A 21,882-nucleotide genomic window follows, 5' to 3' on the forward strand; every position below is an offset into this window, starting at 1 on the left:
CCGCGCTCCTTATCGGTCTTTGAAGGCTTCTGCACTTCCATGCAGGCGCATGGCACATACAGCGCCTGCGCGATTCTCCGCGAGCAGCTGGATGGCACATACAGCTCCTGCGCGAGTCTCCGTGAGCAGCTGGAGCATCGTGCAGGCGCTAAGACGCATGCGTGAACTGCGCGCGTGCACGAGGACACCACCGGCCCTGTTCCAACCGAACCAGTTGGAACGGGATTAGCAACCCACTCCTGGTCATAAGTCACTTTTTTCAGTGCTGTTGTAACTTTGAACAGTCACTAAACGAACTGTTATAAGTCCAGGACTACCTGTAAGATGGAGTGGCAAAGGATGCAATTGTCTTTTCCTCTGATTACTGAAAAGCACTCTTAGGACTCTTGCCAGATGCTCAGGATATACATAGATTCATACATTTTATAGTCTTGAGCCCAGAGCAGCTATAAATGTGATTTAAAAAAGAAGATGTGAGGGATGAAATTGGGAGGAATCAGCTAGACAAATGAACCTGTCTGAACAAGGTTCGCTTTGGGATTTGCAGTAGGATCTTTCTCTTCAATCAGGTAAAAAACCCATCAGACACGTCTATGGAGATTCTCAGCCATCCATGTCCGGGTTGTCCTAAAGGTGCTTTTAATTCAAGAGGCAACTGGACTTTCTTGTTTTCCTTTGAAGATGTTTCATTTCCCTCATCCAAGAAGCTTCTTTAGCTGTGATGATGGGAATGGAAGAACTTATACTCCTTGCAGATAGCTGGTCATTCGCATTCTTTTAGAGAGTCATCAAAGTCACCTGATTTTGGACAAAGAAGACTGCTGGTTTGAAAGAGAGGTCAAAGAGGCCATTTATGTCCAAATTGAACTCTCTCAACAAAAGGGAAGGGATAGGATATCATCTACCTCCAGTCTACAACCCAGTCCTCTTTCAAACCAGCAGTCTGCTTTGTCCAAAATCAGGTGACCTTGATGACTCTCTAAAAGAATGCAAATGACCAGCTATCTGCAAGGAGTATAAATTCTTCCATTCCCATCAGAGCTAAACATATTCGATTTTGGACAAATAAGACTGCTGGTTTGAAAGAGGGGTCAAAGAGGCCATTTATGTCCAAATTGAGCAGCCCTCTCTCAACAAAGGGGAAGGGATAGGATATCATCTACCTCCAGTCTACAACCCAGTCCTTTCAACCCTTCCAAGAAGGAGCAACGCCCATTTGCACTATTCAGGTGACCCCATGACACAGATAAACCTCCAGCTGGCCTTAATGACCTGCTCGGATGAGAAACGAAAGGTCTTCAAAGAAATATAAGGAAGTCCAGTTGCCTCTTGGAAAAAAAACACCTTTGGGATCCAGCGGACACATTACCTTTCCTGTAGGTATATGGAGGAGAATTTCATGTAGACCCAGGCTTTTAGATTCATGTAGATTAGTATGTAGTTTGGTAGAGACAAATGGAACTACATGTCAGCGTTCCAAATACCATGCAGAATTAAATCAGAGTCGAAGGCAAAACTATACTTAAAGTTCCAATTTAATAAGACAGGCACGTTGACATCGTGCTATTGGATTCCAACTCTGGAAGTTACATCAGAATCCCACCCAGTTAAAAGTTCATGATCTTATCCCCACACCCACACAGTCCATCACATGGTCCAATCTCCTTCTTCCACGCTGGCGTCTACGCCCAACTGGTTCCAGTCAGGTGTGAAAGTGCGGAGACAAAGGATGACCTTGACTTCTAGTAAAGAATGAAAATAATACATTCCACAATCCTACTCCTTCTATTCCCCCTTCCCATCGACTATACTAATGAAACAGCATAATGAAATAAGAGAAAGTGTGGCAGGCCAAAATTCTAAAAGGAATATAAATGCAGGCCTGACACTACAGTAATTGCCCCTTTTATTCCCAGTGTTGGGAGGAAAATCCTCAAAGCCTTGCATAGAAACTAAATCTTTCTTCCAGCTTGTACAATTTTTTGTAGGCTGCTATGAACCTTTCGGCCTTTTCTTTTATCTGTTTAGAGGCATAGCCTCAGGTTTTAAAAAACTCTAGGTGCTTTATACTTAATAGCATCCCTGTCTTGAACTTAATTTGGGAGGGGAATCTTCTCGCTTGAGGTACTTATTATCACAGTACCATTCGTGTATCAATGCAAGCATTGCCTGTAAATTCTTCCTATCATCTTCACTGTATTTCCCAGTTGTCGCATTGGATTTACATGATGATCCTGAAAAGCAACTTAGTCTTGGGCCTTTTTTCAGCCCTGGGCAACTGTTAAGCGAATGCTCGAATCCAAAAGAGGGCCACGATGTGCAGGAGGCCCCTAATTCAATTTCTGCACCCTCCGGTTAAAATAATTTTGTATCGGTCGCTAGGAGAAGCTCTAATGTTGGGGAAAGCAGAAAGATGTAGAAGAAGATCAGCAGCAAGGTGGATGGACTCCATTATAATGGCAGTGAAGGCTCTGTTGGAAGAGTTGAAAGACCAGTCAGAGAGAGATCATCATGAAAAATAATGCACATAATCACTAGGAGAGTTTTTGTGACCCCCGACAAGTGACCAAGTACTGAATAGAGCGGAATGGAACAGAACATTTCATTGTCACTTTACATGTACTTGGTTTAGTTAGTTAATAGCTTAGTTATAGCAATAGCAATAGCAGTTAGACTTATATACCGCTTCATAGGGCTTTCAGCCCTCTCTAAGCGGTTTACAGAGTCAGCATATCGCCCCCACAGTCTGGGTCCTCATTTTACCCACCTCGGAAGGATGGAAGACTGAGTCAACCTTGAGCCAGTGAGATTAGAACCGCTGAACTGCAGATAACAGTCAGCTGAAGTGGCCTGCAGTACTGCACCCTAACCACTGCGCCACCTGGGCTCAGTTAGCAGGCAAATGTTCGGTTCTGTCAATGTCGTCTCACTTTTTCTCCCTTTTTTTTAAACTTAAGACTTAAGTTGTGTGTGTTTTTAAAAAAGAAAAAAAACAGAACATCTCACCCCCAAAATTTTGGTGATTATGAACAATCAATAGCAATAACATTTAGATTTATATACTGCTTCACAGTGCTTTACAGCCCTCTCTAAGCAGTTTACAGAGTCTGCATGTTGCCCCCACTGGTTTTTACTGACCTCCGAAGGATGGAGTCAACCTTGAAACGGTGAAAATCAAATTTCCGGCAATCAGAAGAATTAGCCTGCGGTACTGAATTCTAACCACTGCGCCACCATGGCTCTTCTTTACTTTAGAATGTCAGTATCAAATATATATCAAATGAGAACATTACATAGGGTTTTTTTTAGATAAGAATCCTTAGATGTTTTCTATCGTATTTCCTATCTGGCATTAAATTAGGCATTATTACATTAAGGCGAATTAAACCCCAGATTTTAATGTTGAATCTTGATAGACAGCCAGCATTTCCATGTATCACCACCCAGTTCTTCCTGCAGAGGAAAGGAGATAATTATCCATGCTCAAGACAAAAACAAAACATCAGGGAAGCAGTGGTTGAATCTCTTCCTAGATTTTGACCAGTATTTAGGAAACTGCAAGAAATTATATTTGCTCGCTGAACATGTAAAGACTGAGCAGGCTCCTGGAAAGATTTCCCCACACTTTTCTAGGTTCAGGGACAGTGTGGCAACTTTTCTTCAATCTATTAAGTTAAGAAATCAGCTCTCTAGTGATGAATGGAGTAGCCTATTTGCAGATCCTTGGTAGAAGAAGAAATTGGAATACATACATAACATACAGCTGCATTGATGTTGATAGGAGTTGATTTCTTCATGATTATCTTTTTAATGATTTCACTTTCCCCTTAAAGACACACCCGTGTGCAAATAAAACAAGGCAAAGTAGAGGGCTCCTTCTGTCTGCTAAGCACGACCAAAACCCATCCCTTTATTTAAAAGCTTATTTTCCCCCCACTGTCTCCCACAATGTTACTTCCACAGGGTTTATAGCTACCGTTGTAATGCTCTGTTCCCATTTAGCAACCCAGCTTTGCTAATAGTTCAAGTGCTAGCACTTAACTTGGTTTGCTTCTTCTTTGTTCTTTGAATCTCCATCTTTTGAGTTTCTCTAAACTCCAAGGCTTTTTTATTGAACAGATTTGTGTTTCGGAGGGCGAGAGGGAGGGAAGGCACAACAAGCTGATATCTGCTTATGTGGATAAACAGGGGTCAGAAAATAAAAATTGATCTCCTGAATTGTTTTTTTGTTTGTTAAGGCCATCATTTTTTTCAGGTAACTGCCAGGAAAAGTATGCAAACCCACTTTGAAAAACCAGTGTTGTGTTATGGAGGAACAAAATGTCTGAACCTGAAGATAAAATTTGAGTATATGTTTGGTTTTTTAAGAGGTCTAATTTCAGCATTAACACTGTCTGTAGCCGTAAATAAAACACAGATTCAGATGAACTAAAAATTAACTACTGATCAGAGTCAAGAAAATTTTTCTTTAATCTGATCCCAGTCATTGCAATTTGCTGCTTAGCATTGGCCGATGCCATACTCTAAAAGTCACAATCAATCTCATTATTTTTTTTAAATAAGATTCACATTCTGCCAATGTCAGCTTTGAAAACCATTTGGGGGCACATCATATTTATGGGAATTACATGGCTGCCCATCTTATACATAATAATCCTAAGTGGTTCACAACATTCAATAAAAAAAGAAAGATAATAACAGTCCGCCTTGCAAACAACACATACTCCATCATAATGCCACAACATCCCATCAATTCCCTAGCTCTCATCCTAGCCCAATGCTTGGGGGAAGAGGGGTCTTTGCTTGGGGGAAGAGCCGGGTCTTCATGGTCTTCTGGAAGGTTAAAAGGATGGAAGTCCTTCTTATGAATCAGAAAACAATGTATTTAGAAGGCCAAATGAATCCAGCACCCAGCACTCCATGAATTCATTTATATTTCAGCCTTGTAAAAATGTTCTTTCTCAATGGAATATTGAACCATGCCCAAGTAATTGTGGAGCCTGGAGGTAATCTGTAGCTCCTGTGGGGCAGACCAGGTCTCTTCATTAAGGTATTCTAGAAATTGCTCCAGAATCATTTTGGTTTTCTGTGGTCTTCCTTCTTTCCTTCCTTGTCCAGAGGAGAAAACCTCTTTTCATCTTTTGAGAAGTTAATTACTTCAGCCATGAATGGGCCTGCAATAAGTGTTCTTTTTCATTTCAAAGAGTGTGGGCCTGTCCAATGTACCCCCTATAGAGCAGAAAATAAAATATGGGGGCTTTTGAGGATTTATGAGTCAAAACTATCAGAACTGACCCTGAAAATCTAGAGCTAGCAGATACAAAGGACAGGTCTATCACAAGCCCTTCAGCAGAGAAACTTCAGTGTTTAACATTTCTGAAGTTTCTCTATTCGGTTATATGAATATTAACCAATTTCATGCTCTTGAAGTTCTATTTGTTGTTCCAATATATTTACCGGAGGGCAGGGGATTGAAAGAGAAAGATTTGTATTTAATGCAAGCATCATATTTTCCCTCTGCTTTCCTGTTTTATTTGTCGTCCAATTTGGCTCACGAAATCTCCAAGCATTTTAGGAAGCTGGGATCAGCAAGGTTTGTTCTGTGTTGCCATAACGACCGTCTCCATGGAAATGATGATCCAATGAGAGAACTTTTGTAGACTCCGTTATGGCCTCTTCTTTATTTTTGCACCATTACAGAACCTGTTTTTTTTTTGTGGTGGTTTGATTGATTGTTTTGATAAATGTTGATAGCCAGCAGCAGGGCTTCTGGTCCAGGTCACCCACTTCTCTTCTGCTTCTCCCCCCCCCTTTTTTTGGGGGGGGAATTGCTTTAGACAAGCAAAGGTGAAGCACCACATTGCAACGTGAACGGCAGTGTTGCCGATGGCTCCGTACTTCCTGCCAACCAGGAAGAGAGTGGGAGAGTTCACAATCTGGCACTCTGCCTTGGACAACTTTGAAAAAGCTAGAGATCAGCTGTCTGTCTTGCAAGGCTATCTGAGGCTTGACGCTGGCAAGGAATATTTCCCTGTACTTAACTGCAAGCTAGAAAGGGAGGGTGAATCTGCCAGATTTTATTTCACAACTGAAAAGTGGACCACAGGATTCCTTCCACATGCATTTTCTCCTCGTGCTGCTAGAGTTCCCCAAGAGAAGATTACATTGCGATGTTTCATCTCGGCTATAGTGAAGTTGTGTGTATGGTAGGAGCGATTGAGGAAGAAATAATTTTGTACAGAGTCTGATTTCCTCCCCGAGGAACTTCGTTAAGAAGATTATCAATTTGTCTTGTCTCCTAGATAATATAAAAACACCTCTAATTCTGTCGTTTACCAATCTGCAGAATAAATATAATTCAGAATTCAGTCTCCATCTGAGGTTTCTTAACACTTCTGGATATCTCACAAGCAAATTATGTTGAAGAGGCTTTCATGTTGATATTGCTTCATCGAAGTAATGCTGCCTTTGAGCCAGTAGCTCCCTTACCAACCATGTTTGAGATGCTAAATAATTTGACATTTTTCTAGATTGACCTTACGTGACTTAGCATCCGACTGAATATATCATCTGATTGGGGAAGCTGCTATAGAAATGCATAATCAAAATGATTCTTATTCTCAGTGTTCAGAAGTGTGTCGTTACTTCTGGAGCAAAAAAAAAAGTTACCAACCCACAGACTTATTTAGAGGAATTGCAAAGTTTATAGAAAGTTTTTAGGTTTTTTTTGTTTTTTTTTTAGTTAATCTTGAGTACAGGTAGTTCTTGATTTACAACCACAATTGAACTCAAAATTTCTCTCGCTAAATGAAACATTGCTTAAGTGAATTTTGCTCCATTTTATGCTCTTTCTTGCCACAGTTGTTAAGTGAATCACTGCAGTTGTTAAGTGAGTAACCCATTAGTGAAATGAATCTGGCTTCCCTATAGACTGCTTATCAGAAGATTGCACAAGGGAATCACATAACCTCTGGACACTGCAACCATCATAAATATGAGTCAGTTGCCAAGCATCTAAATGCTAAACATATGACCATGGGGATATGGCAACCATCATGAGTGTGAAAAATGGTTATAACCCACTTTTTTAGTGCCGTTGTAACTTTGGTCACAAAGTGAACTGTCACTGTTTTCCACATGACCATCGCAGCATCCTCATGGCCACGTGATCCGAGTTCAGATCAGGGGTGAAATTCAGCAGGTTCTGAAAGGTTCTGGAGAACCGGTAGCGGAAATTTTGAGTAGTTTGGGGAACCAGCAAATACCACCTCTGGCTGCCCCCAGAGTGGGGAGAGAATGGAGATTTTGCATTATCCTTCCCCTGCCACGCCCACAAAGCCACGCCCATAGAGGCGGTAGCAAAAAAAATTGAATTTTGCCACTGATTGAGACACTTGGCAACTGACTTATATTTATGACGGTTGCAGTGTCCCAGGGTCATGGGATTAACTTTCTTGACCTTCTCACAAGCGAAGTCAACGGGGAAGCCAGATTACCTTAACAAGTGTGTTACTAACTTAAACAACTGTTAACAACTGTGATAAGAAAGGTTGTACAATGGGGCAAACATCACTTAACAAATGTCCAACTTAGCAATATAAATTTTGGGCTCAATAATGATCGTAAGTTGAGGACTACCTGTGTCGTGTGCTAGAAGCTTTTCACTCCCTGTATGCTGGATCCCTCTGATCTGTCACCTGTCCATTTAATTGAATGGCCCTTCATTTTAATACTGTAGGTGGGGAAAATCCCCCCCCCCCCCCATTTATTTGACTGCCCTTAACTGAAAGGGCTTGGTCTCTTTAGCGTTTTTTCAAGGGATGAGGATTAATCTGTGATAATTTTAGTTTCCCTCTTCAAACTACTTTTTTTAAAAAAGATGATTGCCCACTGTATTCTAACCATGTTTGAACCATTCTGGAAAGACCTTTTCTGCTATTATCCTTTTTTTTTCTTAATCTTGACAATCTATTTCTTTCGGTAGCGCAGAAAAATGAATTGAATTTTTAATAATTTTTAATAAACTTACTCCTACAACAAACGACCCTCTTGGGCATTAGAAGCCAATCAACCTTGGTCAGTATAGATGCAACCTATGCGTTTTGCATTTCATATTAACTTCAGCCTGTCACGAGAGGTTAACTGAGTTAATGGTTTTCAGCAGACGGTTTGAACATCTTCACCCGCTGTTTGAGCATAGAGTGTCCTGATCATTTTAGGGATAAGCAGTGCCTAAACACACTTACTTATAAGTGTGAATTCCTGTCCTCGGCGATTATTATGAAAAACTGAAAGATTGAGCTAATTCTTATACTTTACTGTTTTCGCCCTCCCCCGGCTCCTATAAAGCCTCTGGAGCCTGGGGAGGGAGAAAAAAGCATGCAAAAAATGTGGGGGTTGTGCCTGTCATACGCGCATGCGCACTGGGGGTGTGTCACACATTGCATTATGGGTGCAGCAGGCCCGCACACAACCCCCCTGCGCTCGCCCCGCTTATGGCATGCGAGACAAAAAAGGTTTGCCATCGCTGCTTTACAACTTCAGTTCTCTTTGTTTAAGATCCCTTTTTATCTGGCTCCCTGGCTTGCATTTCTGTACAAACATGGATAACTTTTAATTCCATTGTGTTTATTTCTGTTAGAAGCAACAAAACAAAAGACTTGCTTGACATTTCAGATGAATTGGGCTGGATTTCTTCTTAATTTGATCTTAATATTGAACTAAGATCAACATCAACATACACTATATTGCCAAAAGTATTCGCTCACCCATCCACATAATCAGAATCAGGTGTTCCAATCACTTCCATGGCCACAGGTGTATAAAATCAAGTACCTAGGCATGCAGACTGATTTACAAACATTTGTGAAAGAATGGGTCGTTCTCAGGAGCTCAGTGAATTCCAGTGTGGGTGATAGGATGACATCTGTGCAACAAATCCAGTCGTGAAATTTCCTCGCTCCTAAATATTCCACAGTCAACTGTCGGCTGTATTATAAGAACCTGGAAGTGTTTGGGAACGACAGCAACCCAGCCACTAAGTGGTAGGCCACATAAACAGGTCCAAGATCAGTGTGTGACCTCACAAATGCGCTTCTGGAAGAATAGTCAAAAATCCCCAGAAACACACTCCTGAACCTTGTGGACAGCCTTCTCAGAAGAGTTGAAGCTGTTATAGCTGCAAAGGGTGGACCAACATCATATTGAACCCTATGGATTAGGAATGGGATGTCACTCACAATAAGTTCATATGCGAGTAAAGGCAGGTGAGTGAATACTTTTGGCAATATAGTGTATATTGTTTCTAACTGATGTCCTAACTACTGTCTAGAATTGCACCAAAGTATTTCTACCTAATTCCATTCTAATTTATCTTGAAGTACATAGCTGTTTCTCATCCAGAGGCCTGGCCACCACTGGAGTTTGCCATTTTTTTTTTAATCTACAATAAATCTACAGTGACTAAGATTATTTTTAAATTTTATAATCTGATAACGTTTTACTTGCCTTTTTTTAAACTGTTTTGCTTCTTAATGCTTCCTTTCCTCCTCATTTTCTTTCTCTGATATTTCACAAATTCTCCTCACTGGGTATGCATGAAAGTATGCATGCAAATATTACTTGCTATCTAAACTCTACTCAGTTCCTTAATTTGAAGATCATTTGAGAAGTTGTGGGACGTAAATGTAATATTTTTCATTAAAATAGGCAGTAGGATAATAAACAAATGCACTAACTTATATTTGGTTTCCAGTGAGAATTGATGTATAATCACACAGATCCCTGAAGCTAGACAGAAACAAAAGGAAATTCCCACTTTAAATATTGCTCAGGTATAATTTATGTAAGTGGCTTATTTTTTTTTCCTGAGCAGTTCAACACCCACAGTTCTTTTGCATTAACCAAGCTAATTTCTTTTCAAAATGTTTGACATTTTAGTTTTGGTAAGCTGAAAAGTGGTTATATACCTTTCTTAGTGAATTTTATACTTTCAGACTTTTTTGTTAATGTAGCCTTACAATAAAGTAGAATTAGCGCATCTGGTCGTGTTTCCTGTCTGATCTTCCCGTGAACATTGACGTCAATCTTGCAAGTCTGAAAGTACACATCTGCCACTGTCTCCCTTTTAGTCTGAGAGCTTAAGGAAGGGAGTCTCTTCTAAGACTCTTTCTCTGCGCCTTTAGGCAGCTGCGGGCTTTGCCCTCTTTTATCCGGCCATTCCCTAGGTGGGTCTATGACAACTCACCCTGGCCAACTAACTGCAGGAAAACTTGCTGAGGGACAAGAGTTACATTAATATGAAGAATGGTGGAATCAAATTATTAAAGAAAGGATGCCAAAGGAGGGACAAAATGAAATGTGAATGACAAAAATTAAAATATTTTTTAAAAATTATTTTGAATAATGAATTGTCCCTCAGCAAGTTGTCCCATGACAAGTTGGCCATGGTGAGTTGTCCCATTCTGTCCATAGGCAGCATCTCTTCACCCTATTCCTCAAGAATGTTCTCACAAATCCATTACTGGAAGCTAAGGCTACTTCTCTATCCCAGGGATGATCCAGACCAAGGAAAGTGTGCCTGGATTTTGCAGTGACTCAGAAAAGGCAGGACTTCTGCCACTGTGATAATTCAGCAAATTTAAATAATAGAATTAAATACAAATGTCATATACAGGAAAAAGAAAAAAAAATTGAGGGGAAAGTAATTTTTGTGGATTTGGGGGTTCCATTGTCTCATCCTGTCCCCATGTTATGATTCTTTGGGAAAGAAGAGATTTCTCTCCCATGTTACTAAGTCTGACTGTATTACCCTTTTGTTATGCTATTTTTAACTTTTCCTTTTGTCTTGGAGGCTGCCCAGAACTAGACAAGATTTCGCTATGTAGAGGAGGAGGTAGGGTAGGGAAGATAGTGAAGTTGAATAACCTAAAGAGATATAGCCACCTTCTGAATAAAGACAGTTATTCTTGTCTAGAATAATCAATTTCTGTTATTTGTTGCTTTCTGCCACAAAATAATATCAAAACTTGTCTTATTTCTGGGAAAGCTCCATAGTCCATTTTAAGCTGGCACATCAGCCAGCCTTATGGAACTCGATGTAGACTAGCTTCTTCACCTTGGATCTATTGGAATAAAGTTCTGAATTTTGCCTGTAGCCAGTAAAATGCGGCTGCCTAATAATCCTGAGAGTCAAAAGCCAATAATGTGTCAGGTGTGTAGAAGGCTGGATGTAAATCGTCATCTAAAGGTGATAATAGGAGCAAGAGTTACATCTTGGGAAAGGTTTTGGTAAAGGTGGACTGAAGCCCTCCTAGAATTGGTATATTCCTTATAATGTTATTGCTATTCTTATGTCGATCCAATTGACATTCATTCTTTTCTCTATTTTTCCTTAGGAAACAGGAACAATTCCAGGCAAATTCTGACAGTTATAATGGAGCTGTGCGAGAGAACTACACTTGGTCTCAGGACTATAGCGACCTGGAAATTAAAGTTCCAGTACCCAAACATATTCTGAAAGGCAGACAGGTAATGAGAGTATTAGAGGTTTTTTGGCTCACTGGCTGACAGAGTCCCCGCCTTTCCTAGTAAAATGTCCAATGTAGCTCTGCTTAGAATTCTTCCCTTGCTGCTTTCATGGTTAAGAATAATGATGCTATCCTACAGCAGTCCAAACTCGCAGAATGCTGCAGCCGTTTTCAGTCATCCTCCATCATTAAGCAAGTCTGGATTGCCATTAGCCAGATTAAAATGTAAAGGGAAAACCACAGGTATATTGATGGCATAATATCACAGGTCCCAACTCCTGATCTCCTCAGTTAGAAAAGATCTAGATAGCTCCTGGGATGCCAGTTTGTGGAGATTGTGTTGTCAAAATTTGGAAAAAACCCTCCTTTCGCTTTTAAATTAAAACTGCAATGAGGAGGTCCAGTGGGCTTAATGCTGCTAGCGTGTTTCCCTGAAAATAAGACCCAGTCTTATATTTTGGGGGTTCCAAAATAAGCACTAGGGCTTATTTCTGGGGAATGTCTTATTTTTCCCCATGTATGGGAGGCCTACTTCTACTTGCTTGCAGCTGCAATGAGGCAGGGGACCACGGTGGGGGTGGTGGAGCTAACTGGCTCACCTCATGGCCCCCGCAGCCAAGCCATCCACACCCTGACCCCTGCCTTGCCTCGTACTGGCAGCTCCAGCAGCCCCATCCAGCAAGACCCTGTGTGACTGCTGGCCCACTTCTGCTTCCTCGCAGCTGCAATGAAGCAGGAGGCCAAGTGACGCACCAATGAGGTGGTATGTGTATGTGGAACTTTGTGCCCCACACCTGCTTACCTCAGGGCCCTCGCGGCCAGGCCATCCACGCCTAACACTAATCCATCCCCCTAGGCAACCACCATGCCAAACCCTAACAGTCCCTCCGGGCGGAATTCAAGGTTTAGAGAGTTATAACGATGTTCTAGAAGGTGACATGACTGAATTTCTTGTGACTCCATTTCCTATAGAGCCATTGGCCCCAATCTCTCATGTCTAGCAATAGAGGTCTCCTTAAAAGAGCACTTCTTGTCCCTGTAGCCTGCTCGTAATACATTGGTGACACAGGTGTCAGTGATTTTATCCCATGGATTTTTCACCCAAGTTATCATCTCTGACCGGCTAGGCTTCACAAAGTTTTCATACTGATTTCTCTCCATTGCAGTCATTGGTTTCCACGTGCAGATGGTCCTTGAATGGTTTGTTCATTGCAATATGAAGAGTCTGGAGATAGGCAGTCATTCCTGCAGGGATCATCATTTGATCTATTTTTCTCTCTGCAAGGAACTTCTTCATGTCTTTCGCGCAGCGAGTGCTGGCTGAATCCCAAACTAGCAGCCCTCTTTGGCCACCTCACAGAACAGGTGGCAGCATTCAATTGACCCACTTCCTTAGAACTGCTTTTGTGCACCAGGCTTTTTTTTTTATTTCAAGAACATAAATGCCTGAAAACACGTTCAATCTTATCTTTCCTGCCCTTAGTGATGATTAGAGGTGGAGCTTTGTTTCCATCCGGACAAATAAAGGTAACGTGTACTTCCATAAGCAGTGGAGGGAATGTAGGTTGACGAGGCACCCCTCTGATTAATTGCTTTTTGAGATCCTTGGTCCATAAGCACTGCAGTTTCATCTCTAGCAATCATGTTTGAGAGTTGTTATTTAGAAAAGTTGATGCCATCAACCAAGGACTTGAATGCAAGTGCATGTTTAATAAGTTTAGCATCTTCCAGGTTAAACAGTGTTGTCGATCTTCTTAGAAACAGTTCATATCGATGAAGGAAGCCATCCGGTGTAGGGATACTTTGAATTCTTCTGGGGATATCTCTAACTATAGTACCATTACAAGGGCATATGCTTGAAGGCTGGCCGTGCACACAACCAAAGACTTTGCTCTCTTGTCAGCAATCCATTCACAGACTTTGTGTCTTCCAGTTCAGGAAATAATGGTTGCTGATCTGCGCTTCTTAGCATTTCCCTTGTCCACCTGTTGACGGAGGTTACCATACTCTGCTCGCCATTTTCAGACCATACGGAGATCCGACTTCTTCTCTTTGCAGCAAGCCGTAAAATTCTTGCCCCAAGAGTCCGCCACGATTCCTTTCCTGAACTTGATGGAATAGCTCTTTCTTTTCTCCATAATCTTGTCTGGGGGTCAAAATGTAATTCTCTTTACATCTACCATTAAATCAGGGGTGTCAAACGAATTTCATTGAGGGTTAGGGTTAGGGGTGGGTGGCCTGGCTGTGGAGGACCTGAGGGAAGCTGGTGCAGGGCACGTGGGGAACTCCATCCCTCCCTCCCCTCCCCTCGTGGCCACGGCATCACTTTGCTGCTTGGCCTCCTACTCTGTTGCAGCTGTGAACAAGTAGAAGAAGAGCCGAGGTGGCGCAGTGGTTAGAGTGCAGTACTGCAGGCCACTTCAGCTGACTGCTATCTGCAGTTCGGCGGTTCAAATCTCTCCGGCTCAAGGTTGACTCAGCCTTCCATCCTTCCGAGGTGGGTGAAATGAGGACCCAGACTGTGGGGGCGATATGCTGACTCTGTAAACCGCTTAGAGAGGGCTGAAAGCCATATGAAGCGGTATATAAATCTAACTGCTATTGCTATTACTAAGTGGGCCGGTGGCCACATGGGTTCTTGGTGGACATAGCTGTTGGTGTTGCCGCCACAAGGGAGGTGTCAGGGGGTGGATGGCCTGTCTGTGCGGGCCCTGAGGTAAGCCGGTATGGGGCACATGCCTTGCTTCGTGGCCACAGCACCAGTGTGCCCCTCGGCCTTCTCTGTTGCGCCCGTGAGGAAGCAGAAGTGGGCTGGCGGCCACATGGGCTCCTGCTGGACATGGCTGCCAATGCTGCCACCACAAAGCAGATGTGAGGGCATGGATGTCTTCTGCCTCGCCTCACCTCACCTTGTGAGGTGCACGAGCAACGAGCTGGCTGCGCAGGCTCTTAAGTAGGGCTTACTTTGGTAGTAGGGCTTATATTGGATGCAGACGTAAAAACCAAGCTAGGGGTTATTTTGGGGAAACACAGTGGTTGCTATTAAAGCACTCTGAAACCCCTGAAACGTTTTTAAAAATGGGTCAAAACTGCTCCCTCCAGCATCAGCCCTTCAAAGTAGGCCAAGTTGAGTAAACAGACATAGCAGGGAGGCCAGGAATTCTCTTTACTATAGCGAGTAAGAGGTAGAGGACCTTGGAGATGGCGTTGAAGGGAATATTCAGGAACTGTTATAGAAACAAAAACAGAAGCATTCCTGAAGCCTGGGGAAAGGAGACAGCAGACCTCAGGCTGGTTGCTCCCTGACTTAAAGGGACCTAAGAGGGAGGAAGATAAAACACAAGCAGACTTGCAAGATTTCTATTCTAAGAGCCGAGGTGGCGCAGTGGTTAGGGTGCAGTACTGCAGGCCACATCAGCTGACTGTTATCTGCAGTTCAGCGGTTCAAATCTCACCGGCTCAAGGTTGACTCAGCCTTCCATCCTTCCGAGGTGGGTGAAATGAGGACCCAGACTGTGGGGGCAATATGCTGACTCTGTAAACTGCTTAGAGAGGGCTGAAAGCCCTATGAAGCGGTATATAAGTCTAACTGCTATTGCTATTGCTATATCCTACAGTATCTCCATAGTCATCTTCTGGAGTTGATTTCCTCATCTGGTCTACCTTGTAAGGTTGACAGTGGCATAACATAATTTTGAAAGTCAAGTTTAACTCTATCCCATAGTATACCAAATAAAATAAAGGTAGGGTTATTATTAGAGTTAGTTTGAGTTTCCTTCTCACCCTTCCCACTGCATGTGAAATGCAGAAAAATGATATGCAGATTTATGATGGTTGCCAAAAAACAACAACAACAACAACAACAACCCCCCACCAGAAAAGATATCTTTGGGACTCATTTTCTCCAGCATAACTACACAGTATTTGATTTAGCTTTCTGTCTTTACTCAGATCCAATCTTTCAATGTGTAAAGTGAATTGAAAATCTTAATTTTGATTTGTAGTTCCTATCCATGAAAAAGTAATAGAATGAGCATCTCTGTTTGGGTGGAGACTCCTTGCACAGGAACATCAACCAATACTTCTTTTGCCCGGCTGCTGTTAAAACTGATATAATCAACACAGAGCTAACATTGTGTAAACAATCTCATTGATTTCGACTAGATTTTCCTGAGGGATGTGGTTTTACCAGGATGCCTTTCCTATACTTTTCTGAATAGGAAATTTTATGTGGTTTAACAGGATGCCTTTTCTAGGACTATGCTTTGCGGAGTTAAATATTGGTTATTGCTAGATCTGCTTCTTCTGCCACCGAAGTGGCTTGTAGAGAGGATTTATAAGATGGTTGAAGTCTGTTCATAAAGCATGTAGCAGAGGTGGGGAATCTGTTCTGACCCCCCCCCCCCCAATACACCAAGGCACTCCAAGACAAGATTACTGCTAGATGATTTATTCACAGTAAATTAACACACCGACAATACTTTGGCAGCAATCCAGACTTCCAAGATAAGAAATACACACGAGAGCTTCTCCAGCGTTAGTATATCAGTTGAATCCTGTAAACAGCCTCCTCCCAAAGTCTTTCCTTATATACTCTCTTGGGAGGAGCCTAATTACAACCACCTGGGTCCAATTATCTTCTGTATCTGCGTAGATGCTCTTGGCGTTTATCTGCCCGCCTTTGTTTGGCATCTGGGACCACCTCCTGTAGCTCCTCCCCACTGCTCCAAGGCCTGACCTCAGGGACCAACTCCCTTTGGCTTTCACCACTGCTCCATGCCTCAGGCGTCTCCTGGTGGCCAACCAGCCTCTCTAGTCCCTGCTCAGAGTCGGAACCCTGTCCAGAGTCATTCACATCTTCCAGAGCCAACTCATAGGACCCCTCGCTGTCGGAGTCTGTTTGCAGCTCCAATGGCTCCTGCTGGGCCACAACAGGAATCTTATCATCTGGCTTTGTGGATTGACGACTCAAAAGAGAAAGGAGTTAGGCTGGATTCTGGTGACTCCTATTTTGGAGGGACCGTTTGATTCCTCATTAGGTTACTTTGCCCCCAGACTTCTGCTCCAGAGCTATAAGCAGTCTTCATTCCATGACTTTGCAGTGACAGAAGACAATCATGCTTAGATTGGGAGTTCTCTGGAAAGGAAACATGTTTTCCCTGAAGTCTTTCTCATGTTTGCTTAATAGCCAAACAAGGTGGAATCTGGGAGTCACCATACAATCCAAAGGAATGGGCTAGAGTGGGGACTTGAAAAATAACATCCCCAAGAAGGCACAATCAATCTACTTTCATGGTTTTTTTTTAACCAAGGGAATGATATCTCTCTGTGTGTGATGTCACCAGGAGACATTCTTCACTTGAAGGAGCCTCTCCCTCCCCCAATTTGCAATACCTCTCCTCACCCTTCTCCATTTTCCTACCCTTTCCTTGTTTCTCTTTTCCAAGCAACAGAGGGATGCAGTTGATCTCTATCAGTCTACAGAGCTCTGTTACAGTCCTCTTATGGAGGGGGAGAGGAAAGATGTATGCAGGGAGAGGCAATGTAGTGACCGGAATAGTTAGAGTGTGGTCTTTTTTGTTCTGATTTCCCGATATCGGAAACGCTGCTAGAGCAAGAACGCCATGGGTAGGCATTTCCCCCCCATGTGTAAAGTGATTTGTTTTTCTTCCCTTGTGATTCAGGGCAGATGAATCAAGCATTCCCTCTTGGTACATCTGCTTCAGTTCGCATTAGCTCCCTATCAGAATTGTGAGAGAGTCAGCTGACACACACAGGGCAACACAACACGGCTGCTTAGCAGAGGAATCGGTACCTACAAAGGTGTTTGCAGCAACACTCACCGGCTTCAGAATGGTGGATGGGAATTGGGAAGGCAAACCAGCCTCTTTTTTACCTTCATTGCATGCAATACTTATTAAAACAAGCAGATTTTGATTGCCCAGGTGCTCACCATTTTGAAGCCAGCCATATTGATTTATTTGTGTCCCACCTTTATCATATTTTACAAATAAGGTAGCGAACATATCCAGCACCCCTTCCTATTCCTATTTCCCCCGCAACCCTGTGAGGTGAGTTGGGATGAGAGAGAGTGAAGGGCCCAGGGTTGCCCAGCTGACTTTCCTGTCTAAAATGGAACTACAACTCATCATTTCCTGCTTTCTAACCTGTGCTTTAATCACTAGGCAGCACTTTCTCTCCTACACATCCTAAGAACAGGTAGCAGAAAAACCTGTATTGTGTTCTTTCACCTCCAGCTTAATTGAAGAAACTGTTGCTTCCGTTTTTCACAAGCTACATTTTCTTGATATATCCCAACTGGGACAAGGTAGAATAATCGGGAGTGCCAAATTAATGTAGTGGTTAAGGCAGCAGGATAGAAATCGGGAGACTGTGAGTTCTAGCCTTGCCTTAGGCACAAAGCCAACTGGGTGTCCTTGGGCCAGTCACTCCCTCTCTGCCCTAAGGAGGCAGTGGCAAACCACTTCCAAAAATCTTGCCAATAAAATTGCTTGCCCGGGCAATTAGCAGGCGTTGACACTGACTTGAAGGCATACACCAAAAAAGGGGTATCTTATGTAGAGATTAAAAAACACATTTTTTCTTAAATTATAATTAATCACAATGCTGCTTCAGAACAACCCAAGTTAATTGAAAGTAAAACCCAAGACTTTCAAATCAGTTGTGTCTGTGCCAGAAGAGAAGGGAGAAAGGGCAAGTATATAAACCTGTTCTGACCCCCACTTTGTCCGTTCAGAAACGAAAGCCAATCAGAACGTTCAAAGGAATGTTTTTTATCAGTCCCGGCTCTTGCTGGCTGCGAGCCCAAAATAAACACAAATAATTAGCGCTGGCAAAAAGTCCTAATAGCTCTGGCAGAAAGTCACACCAAAATGCAAACCCGGCTTCTCTTATCTCAAAACCACTTATCCAAGTTGGCTTCTCTTAGTTAGTAAACGCGAACAAGAACCATCACTCGAACAGGAACGGAATGGAACGTTGACTTCTGCAACCAGGGCATGGCACCAGCAGTCTCTTTATACATAGGCGAGGATCCCAATGAGCAACAGCTGCTCGCAATCATCTCCTTTGTCCTTTACGCTGAGTAGACCTAAGCCTGCTTGCCTCCTGATACAACTCCCAAATACTTTCAGGAACATTCCCTTTGATCCAATGCTCTGCCGCCACTTGGTGGCCAACCAGTCTCTCCTCGCCCTGCTTGGCGTCGACACCCTGTCCAGGGTCCTCCACATCCTCCAAGGCCAACTCATAACACCCCTGGCTGTTGGAGTCTGGTGGCAGCTCCAACGGCTCCTGCTGGGCCACAACACAAACCCAAGGTTATACATTTAACATTCAGCTGAGGTTAACCTCTAGCATTATTTGTGAGCTGAAACAGATAGATTATCCAAGGGTCAGCCTCCCGTGTATCAAGCTCAAGATCAAGTGTTCCCCACAAATTCTTTATAGTTGTCAATTATTGCTCGTTCCCACTCGGTGGGGCATATCGCCTCCGAACGTGAAGCTTCATTAAATGGTCTTAGGCAATACTTATTTATAGCCCTTCCTCTATAAATTTATCTACTCTTGAAATTTAAAGCAGTCTAAACAATTGGTCTTCTTGTGGCAGAAGATGCCATAAATTGTGCGCTGTATGAAAAACTGTTTTTCTTTAAAGCTTTCGGGAAAACGTCAGCCAAGAAAACTGAAAAAGGGCTGCTTGCAAAGCAGGAGTTTTTCCTTACATCGTGAATTTAGAAACTGCTGTCCAGTCTACAGCTTGGAGGGTTGTCCCCTATATCGTAACCAGATTTAGCTTCTCACACCAAGGATTTTAACCTTGATCTCCATAATGTTCCAGAGTCATAATGGCTGTTTGTTTTTCCTGCTATACGGGTAGTTCTTGACTTATAACTGTAATTAACCCTGGAATTGTGGCTGTATGTTGTTGTGGTTTCTAAGTGGGCCACATGTCAGCCTATTTGCAGTGGCCATTAAATAAACACAGCAATCATTGAGTGAATCCGTTTTATACAATGGCGGTTTTTTTTTGCTGGAAACCGGAAAGAAACACTGGAGCCCCTTGCAAAAAAATTGAAAACCCCAATCACATACCTGCAGGATACTGCAGGTTAGGTAAGCTCCCCGTTGGGAGAGCAAGTACGTTCAGCGAAGCGTTGTGAGAGTTGTGTTGGAGAACACACAAACCAGAATACAGAGACACTGCAGTTTCAATAGGCTTTTATTTTCGTGGAAATAGAGGTATCAGAGTCCATCAAACAGTCCAAGTCATACACAGTTAAGAAAGTCAGTCATCAATGTCTTTCAGTTAAGGGATAATCCAAATAACATAGTCCAGCATCATATAATCAGTTCGCTACACAAAGTTTGCTAACAGTTGCAAAATTTACAATAGCTCACGACACTCAGATTAGATCAGCCCAGTATCTAACAAACAGAGAGAGAGCTAACAGTCGTTCTGGCTCCCTCTTATGGCCGATTGAGGAAAACAGCAACCAATCACATTTTACAGTATGGTTTAAAGCAGGGGTAGTCAACCTTTTTATACCTACTCCCCACTTTTGTATCTCTCTTAGTAGTAAAATTTTCTAACTGCCCACCGGTTTCACAGTAATGGTGATTTATAAAGTAGGGAAGTAACTTTACTTTATAACATTTATAAAGCAGAGTTACAACAAACCCCTACAGCCCACCATGAAAGCTGGAACGCCCACTAGTGGGCAGTAAGGACCAGGTTGACTACCACTGGTTTAAAGAAACAGGTACAACATTGTTACATGATTTATATATTGCCAACCCAACCGTTAGAATTATATTCCTAACACTGCAAATGGTCACAAATGCAAGCTGGTTGCCAAACACCCGAAATGCAGCCATGTGACCATGGTATGTGTGTGTTTGCAGCTGTCAGAACGTCAAAATTGGGCTGTAAATACTTTTTTGAACAATCCTTTTGTCATTTCAAATGTTTGCTAAGTGATAGGTCATTAAGTGAGGACTATCTGTAATGTTAGCCTTTTCCTAGTGCCCCTGGGGTTTTATTTGGGCGAATTCTGTGAGATGGGAGAACAGGGGAACCTGGCATGCTGTGGTGCATGGGACTGTGAAGAGTTGGGCATGAGTGAACCACAACAAATCTGTGATTTGGGAGCAGTGGCAATTTGTTTCTCCTTGCCTAGTGCAACATCTTGAGGATGGGTGAGTTGGGCTTTTTCCCCCGATCTCAAACCTTTTTAATGAACAGCACAAAGAAGCAGTGATGGTGTCTACCACCCTTGCAATCCACAGTTGGACCAATATTGTAGTCACTTAATCTTATTTCCTTATTTCACTCTTTCTTTTCTCATCGGCTGAAGCATGGTGCAATTTTGCCAAGAAAGACTAATCCTCGTCATCAGAAACAAAACCAGAAAAAATGGTTTTTGTTTAGCCGATGTAGGATACCGAAATTAAATTGATTTAACATTGGCCACATTTAAACGTGGCTTATTCTAAGATGTGCATCTTCCTAGCTCACTAAGACTCTTTCTTCTGTGAACTCCCTCTTCCTCTTCCTCCTATTATTAAGTTGCAATTTTGGGCTACTCAGTTTCTGGAGTATGTTGAATTATTCGCATATAATTAGCAGTCCATACAGGTCATTATTTCTGCTTGCTTCCATCCTTTATGGTAGCTGTTGTGGCCCAGCAGGAGCTGTTGGAGCTGCCACCAGACTCCGACAGCGAGGGGCCCTATGAGTCGGCTCTGGAGGATGTGGAGGACCCTGGACAGGGTTCCGACTCCAAGCAGGGCACAGAGAGGCTGGTTGGCCATCAGGAGGCGCCTGAGCCTTGGACCAGTGGGGAGGAGACAAGCAATCAATAGCAATAGTTAGACTTATATACCGCTTCATAGGGCTTTCAGCCCTCTCTAAGCGGTTTACAGAGTCAGCATATTGCCCCCAACAACAATCCGGGTCCTCATTTTACCCACCTCGGAAGGATGGAAGGCTGAGTCAACCTTGAGCCTAGTGGGATTTGAACAGCCGAACTGCTGAACTGCAGTCAACTGAAGTAGCCTGCAGTGCTGCATTTAACCACTGCACCATCTCGGCTCAAGGGAGTGTGATCCGGACGTCATGAATTGGAGCAGTGGGGAGGAGACAAGGGAGTTGTTCCTGGATGCTCGGCATTGAAAAGCTAATAGGCGTAAGGAGCAGTTTACGCAGTTACAGGAGATAATTGCACTCAGCTGGTGGTAATTAGGCTCCTCTCAAGACTATAAAAGGAATGCTTGTGCACACGCCCCTTTTGCAGGAGTCAACGCATTCATTAAAGTTGGACAACTTTTGTGG

General features: G+C 42.9%; 1 protein-coding gene across 1 annotated transcript in view; it reads left to right on the forward strand.

The window, feature by feature from the left end:
• The window catches only part of NUDCD3 (NudC domain containing 3), a 53,882-nt gene that overhangs the window by 11,010 nt on the left and 20,990 nt on the right, over window positions 1–21,882 (forward strand). Inside the window, exon 3 of the mRNA XM_032229965.1 lies at window positions 11,397–11,529. Coding sequence (XP_032085856.1) covers window positions 11,397–11,529 — 133 coding nt within the window. The remainder of the gene's footprint in view (window positions 1–11,396; window positions 11,530–21,882) is intronic.

Source organism: Thamnophis elegans, chromosome 13, assembly GCF_009769535.1.
Source record: "Thamnophis elegans isolate rThaEle1 chromosome 13, rThaEle1.pri, whole genome shotgun sequence".
Lineage (NCBI taxonomy): Eukaryota > Metazoa > Chordata > Lepidosauria > Squamata > Colubridae > Thamnophis > Thamnophis elegans.